We start from the raw sequence: 6753 nt of genomic DNA on the forward strand, positions 1-6753 counted from the left end.
CCTGGATGGGCATGGCGATGAGTGAACAGGCCCACCCAGTGGACAAGGATGAGGAGCCACACTTGAGAGGGCAAGAGGAGATGCCCACCCACCCCTGCGTAGAATGACCACCCTGGGAGGCCCTGGCAGGGCTGCTGACCTTCAGCCTGCAAAACGCTAAAAGCAGGACTCCAGACTTCCGTGGATGGTCCCCTGCCCTGCAGTTCCACCATGAAGCTCCTCGTGGCACACCTCTTGCTAGCTTGGGTGGCTGGCACTACTGCTGCTGTGCCTGTGGTCCCCTGGCGTGTGCCATGCCCCCCTCAGTGTGCCTGCCAGATCCGGCCCTGGTACACACCCCGCTCATCCTACCGAGAGGCCACCACCGTGGACTGCAATGACCTATTCCTGACAACCGTGCCCCCGGCGCTGCCTGCGGGCACACAGACTCTTCTGCTACAGAGTAACAGCATCGTCCGTGTGGACCAGAGTGAGCTTAGCTACCTGGCCAACCTGACTGAGCTGGACCTGTCCCAGAACAGCTTTTCAGATGCCCGGGACTGTGATTTCTTGGCCCTGCCCCAGCTGCTGAGCCTACATCTGGAAGAGAACCAGCTAACCCGGCTGGAGGACCACAGCTTCGCAGGACTGAGCAGCCTGCAGGAACTCTATCTCAACCACAACCAGCTCTACCGCATCTCTCCCAGGGCCTTTGCCGGCCTGAGCAATCTCCTGCGGCTACACCTCAACTCCAACCTGCTGAGGGCCATCGACAGCCGCTGGTTTGAGATGCTGCCCAACCTGGAGATCCTCATGCTCGGTGGCAACAAGGTGGACGCCATCTTGGACATGAACTTCCGACCCCTGGCCAGCCTGCGCAGCCTGGTGCTAGCGGGCATGAACCTGCGGGAGATCTCCAACTATGCCCTGGAGGGACTGCAGAACCTAGAGAGTCTCTCCTTCTACGATAACCAACTGGCCCGGGTGCCCAGGCGGGCACTGGAGCACGTGCCCGGGCTCAAGTTCCTGGATCTGAATAAGAATCCACTGCAACGTGTAGGGCCAGGAGACTTTGCCAATATGCTGCACCTCAAGGAACTGGGGCTGAATAACATGGAGGAGCTGGTCTCCATTGACAAGTTTGCCCTAGTGAATCTCCCTGAGCTGACCAAGCTGGACATTACCAACAACCCTCGGCTGTCCTTTATCCACCCCCGCGCCTTCCGCCACCTGCCCCAGATGGAGACTCTCATGCTCAACAACAACGCTCTCAGTGCCTTGCACCAGCAGACAGTAGAGTCCTTACCCAACCTGCAAGAGGTGGGTCTCCACGGCAACCCCATCCGCTGCGACTGTGTCATCCGTTGGGCCAATGCCACGGGTACCCGAGTCCGCTTCATCGAGCCTCAGTCCACACTGTGTGCCGAGCCTCCTGACCTCCAACGCCGACCAGTCCGTGAGGTGCCCTTCCGGGAGATGACAAACCACTGCCTGCCTCTCATCTCCCCACGCAGCTTCCCCGCCAGCCTCCAGGTGGCCAGCGGAGAGAGCCTGGCACTACACTGCCGGGCACTGGCTGAACCGGAGCCCGAGATCTACTGGGTCACTCCAGCTGGGGTTCGACTGACAGCTGCCCGTATGGGCAGGAGGTACCGGGTATATCCCGAGGGGACCCTGGAACTTCGAAGGGTGACGACGGAAGAGGCAGGGCTGTACACCTGTGTGGCCCAGAACCTGGTGGGGGCCGACACTAAGACAGTCAGTGTGGTTGTTGGACGTGCACCCCTCCAGCCCAGCAGCGGTGAGGGATGGGGGCTGGAGCTGCAGGTGCAGGAGACCCACCCCTATCACATCCTGCTTGCCTGGGTACCCCCACCCAACACAGTCTCCACCAACCTCACTTGGTCCAGCGCTTCCTCCCTCCGAGGCCGGGGGACCACTGCTCTGGCCCGCTTGCCCCGGGGCACCCATAGCTATAACATCACCCGCCTCCTTCAGGCCACAGAGTACTGGGCCTGCCTGCAAGTGGCCTTTGCTGACGCCCACACCCAGTTGGCCTGTGTATGGGCCAGGACTAAGGAGGCCACTCCTTGTCACAGAGCCTTAGGGGACCGATCTGGGCTCGTAGCCATCCTGGCTCTTGCCATCCTCCTGCTGGCAGCTGGGCTGGTGGCTCACCTTGGTAAGGGCCAACCCAGGCAGGGGGTGGGTGGGCGGCCCCTCCTTCCAGCCTGGGCTTTCTGGGCCTGGAGTGGCCCTTCTGTCCGGGTGGTGTCCGCGCCCCTTGTCCTGCCCTGGAATCCAAGCAGGGAGCTGTCAGGATCCTCAAAAGGGGAGATACTGTTACCACCATTGTCTCAAAACTCCTGAAGTTCAGCCTACTGGGGCAGCAGAGAAAGGATGAAAACTACTTTTTACCAAAAGGAAAGCAAGCTGAGCCAGACGCCCATCAGGAGAGTGACTTGGACCTACAAGCTTGGGGCCTGGCAGCTGAACCAGGATAACTGGGGAGGCTCCTACAGCCTTCAAAATGTTGCCCTTGCATTCTGGGTCTCCTTGTCTGCCATCTGGGGAGCATCCCAGGAACAGGAAGGACTCCAGTGGAGCCCCCTGCCTCCCGTTTATGAGCCCAGAGGCTCCCAGCCTGGCTTGGATATCTCCCACCTGTGTCCCAGGCCCTTGGCCCATAGGGTCTGTCCCCCTCTTCTCTGTACAGTCTCCATTGCTTGCTCTTCCCCAGTCTGGGCAAGGGCTGGAGGAGGAGGCCTCTTCCTCTCACTTGGGGACCTCTCTCAAAGTGGAACTCAGCCCCAGCCGGATCTGAAGGACATCTGGGGAGAAGGGTGCCCAGAAATGCAGTCTCAGCACCCATTGCTTGACACGCTGAGGATGACTTTCTATCGGCAATTTTGTACCTTTGTGGAGAAATGTGTCACCTCCCCCAAACCCAATTCTCTCTTTTCTCCTGTTTTGTAAAAAATAAATCATAATAATGACAATAATAAGGGGGAAAGAAATGAAAGGAGACTAATCCTCTGAATATTGAGTCTAGCTAGAGAGCTCTCTGTTCTGGAATCCCTTCAAAACCCAGAGGGTGGTGGTGGGAGGGGCTGGCATGGGATAAGAGGGAGGGGAGGAGGAAGGGAATCTGGTTTTTCAATCCTTTGAGTTTTGAATTCGGGCCTGCCAGGTGCCTCTGGGTTTGTTCTGGCCCCCAGAGCAGGAGCACTAGGGATAGAGGACAAGGGATAAAGCAAGAGAGGCTGCCTGCCAGTGGCCAAGAGCGAGGAAGGGAGGGAGGAAGAGTTCAGGAGCAAGAAATGTGGGAGAAAATAGAGAGAAAAAAAAAACAGAAATGGAGAAACAGTGGAAATTTCCATCTCCAAACATTGTCACCCCTTCTTCTTCTCTGATAAGCAATTAAAATTGCAAATGCAACATGCATAGGAAGTCCTTCCCAGCGTATTTCTAATTAAACAAACCCAAGAGGCAGAGTCATGCAGAGGATTGCAAATCATCAAGACAGCAAGAACTCTGACTCTGTTGGGGCAGGAACAGGGGCGTAGGTGATGGAGGGTTTAGGGAGGAGAGGGTCATGGGATAAAGACATTACTGCATTTATCTTTCCCTTCCATTTTGATATCATTTGCAATGAGCCTGGTTTGCTTTTTCCATTTTGTTTTGTTTTGAACGGATTGACTTCCTAGCATCAAATGTGAACAGGAACATCTGTTGAAAGTCATTAAAGCCAGGGGCTGCTGCAGGCCAGCTGAGGTGATGATGGTGCCAGAGCTCCAGGTCAGCAGGCAACAGCTCTTGCTTTCCTTCTGAGATAGGCTGGAGACAGCTGTGGGTTTCCTCACACAGAAAACATCAGCAATCCCCTGAACCTGAGGTCCCCCCCACCAGCTTTTACAGGGTACATATGACATACTTGAAGGAAGCAGGCCCCAAATTACCTCCTCCATAGGGGGCGCAGCCAGGCAGGATGGGATGGGGTCCCATGGAACCTGACAACAGAGCACTTACTCAAAGCAGGAGAGTAATGTTGCTGTCTTTGCACAAAGTGAGCAGGCTGAGCAGGCTTCCCCAAGAATGGTCAGCAAAGAGTCAGGTTAGCAGCCTCTGTGGGAGGCTCCTTCTTCCTGTTGTTCTTTGCCATTGTTGAGTTGATTGCTACTCACACTGGACTGCAAAGTTGGTTTGAACCCCAAGGTCAGAAGTTCAAGCTCACCAGCTGCTCCTCAGAAACCCTATACAGGGTCTCTGTGGGTCGGAACTAACTCGACGGCACTTAACAACGTGATGGTTGGGGAGTTCTGGTGTGGCACTGTGGATTAATGTGCTGAACTACAAAGTCCGTTTGATCTGCAAGGTCAGCATTTTAAACTCACCAGCCACTTCTTGGAAACCCTATACAAGGTCTCTATGAGTCAGAACTGACTCGACAGCACTTAACAACAACAACAATGTGATGGTTGGAGTTGTAGTGTGGCTCTGTACAATAAACACTTGATGGCAATGTCGGTTTGAACTGCAAGGTCAGGGTTCAAACTCACCAGCCACTCCTTGGAAACCCTATACAAGGTTGCTATGGGTTGAAACCGACTCGACAGTACTTAACAAACACAATAACAACATAATGGTTGGAGCTGCAGTTGCCTTGACAGGGCCAGACCAAGTGATTTCATGCGCCTTATATATCTGAGGGCTGGACGTTCCCCACCCCTGCTCTGGGACATTCAGTGGTTGCCACTTTGTTGGCTGGCCCACACAAGATGATACATCAAAGTGCTGGTCCTTTAAATGAGCACCCAGAATCCCTGGAAGGACCTGTGGAGACTAGAAGACCTCTCTCATCACCACCTGTACTGCCAGCCCAGAACTTCACTAAGACTCCTTGGGTACATCAGTAGCAACCAAAATGGTGACATCCATTGGCTCTTGTCTTAGTTCCCTCATGGTTCTATAACAGAAACACCACAAGGGGGTACCTTTAAAGAGCAGAACTGTGTTTTCTCACAGTCCAAATTAGGGTCTCAGTTGTGTCCATCCCTTCCTATGCCAGTAACTCCAAGTGTTTCTTGGTACCTTGGTGATCCTCCTATGCTATTCTGCCTTCCAGTGTGTGTGCCTCTGTGTCTGATCTGCCTATTTTATAATTTATGGGATTAGATGTAGGACACACTATTATGGTCTCATTAAAATGACGAAGAAACCCCCCAAACAGGAATATATCTACTAGTATAGGAGTTAGGATTCCAACACATATTTTGAAGAACAAAATTCAACCCAGAAGAGATCTAGAGGGCCCAGGGGCTTAAATTACTCAAAATACTTTTGGTTTGCCCCCATTGATCTCTTTGCCTACCCACACTTCCCTCAGACGTCCTGGTCACAGACAGACAGGAGATCCAGGGAGAGTGGTAGAAAGCTATGAGCCCCTGGGAAATAGGGAAGATGCCTAAGCTCAAGAAGGGGGCTTGCATCCAGTTTCTAGATGCACTCTTTTCTATCTTCCATGGAATTTCTAGATACTGAGTCCTTGAGAATGAACCCCTTCTTCTGGAGCAGGGAGGGGAAGCCCCCAGGTCCTGAACATCTCAGCTACCCCCCAGAGAAGTTAGGTGAGGTCAGACAGGAGAGGTGACGTTGTTGGGTGCCATGGCATTCGGTCTAACTCAGGGTGACCTCATGTGGCACAGAGCTGTTCCATAGGATTTTCTAGACTGTAATCTTTATGGGAGCAGATCACCAAGTCTTTCTCCCACAGAATCACTGAGTTCAAATAGCAAAACTAGCATCTGAGTGCTTAAGAGTTGGGCCACCAGGATGCCTCAGAAAAAGAGCTAGTGAGTGGCCTCTTTTCACCTGGAAAGAGAGATGCTGCAGCAGCAGGGACAGACACAGCCAGTTAAGGAGAGATGTCTATTTCCCAGAATAGCTAGATCATCTCAGCAAATGAGAGGGAGTGGCCTCTCACTGGTACAGAGCAGGACATCTTGCTCAGGAGTGTTCTGACCAGGAGGGAGTGCCGTGGTACTATCCCCTGCCCTCATCCTGGCTCTGAATGCCTGTTAACACAACCTACAGTAGTGTCTGGAATCTTCGCTTTCACATTAGACCAAGTGTGTGGGCAACTGAACATGCCAGGCTTAAAGTAAACAAAACAGTTATTAAGCAAACTATTAAGATGATTTCAAAGACCAGCCTAATTGCTGAGCACATGAATTTTCTCTGCCAAGGTCATGCCATTGGCAGATTTCATCCTGTCTCTATGTCCCCATCCATGACACACACAGGTTGTAGAGTGGACATGGGCCAGGACACAGCTTTGTACTCACCACCGCAGTCTTCCTGCCAGCTTGACGCTGGCCCAGGAAACAGCGGGGCTAGGCTGGCCACTCAGCCAGCTGTACCATGCTTCTGCATGTCGTCTGGAAGGTTGTCAAGGTTGCCAATCCAGCTGAAGTCTGGATACAGTGAGTTTGTAGCATTCCTGGGAACTATCAGTCTAATCACTGTATTACAAAAAACAAACGAGACTGGTTGGCCTGATGTGTAGGGTGACCAGTTCAGTCTGGGACTTAGCTGTCCTAACATGAAGGTCCCATGTCTTAGGAACCTTCTCCGTCTTGGATGCTGGTCTTGTGAAAAAGAATACCCAATCCACATTCTTTCCTCTCTTTCCCCTCCCTCCCTCCCGATCAACAGATATTTAATGCAGATGGACTGTGGTAGGCATTGATCTAGTAACAGTGGAGAGAGACAAAA

General features: G+C 52.9%; 1 protein-coding gene across 1 annotated transcript; it reads left to right on the forward strand.

Annotated features, from left to right (window-relative positions):
* On the forward strand, positions 1–2349 carry LRRN2 (leucine rich repeat neuronal 2). The gene has a single exon (XM_006834093.1). It carries the CDS (start codon positions 211–213, stop codon positions 2347–2349), a length of 2139 nt encoding a protein of 712 aa, XP_006834156.1. The 5' UTR covers positions 1–210.
* The last annotated feature ends 4404 nt before the right edge of the window (positions 2350–6753 follow it).

The sequence above is a fragment of the Chrysochloris asiatica genome, unplaced genomic scaffold (assembly GCF_000296735.1).
Source record: "Chrysochloris asiatica unplaced genomic scaffold, ChrAsi1.0 scaffold00009, whole genome shotgun sequence".
Lineage (NCBI taxonomy): Eukaryota > Metazoa > Chordata > Mammalia > Afrosoricida > Chrysochloridae > Chrysochloris > Chrysochloris asiatica.

Excerpts from the sequence above, each read along its gene's own strand:
- LRRN2 (XM_006834093.1), top strand. The coding sequence starts at position 211 with ATGAAGCTCCTCGTGGCACACCTCTTGCTAGCTTGGGTGGCTGGCACT.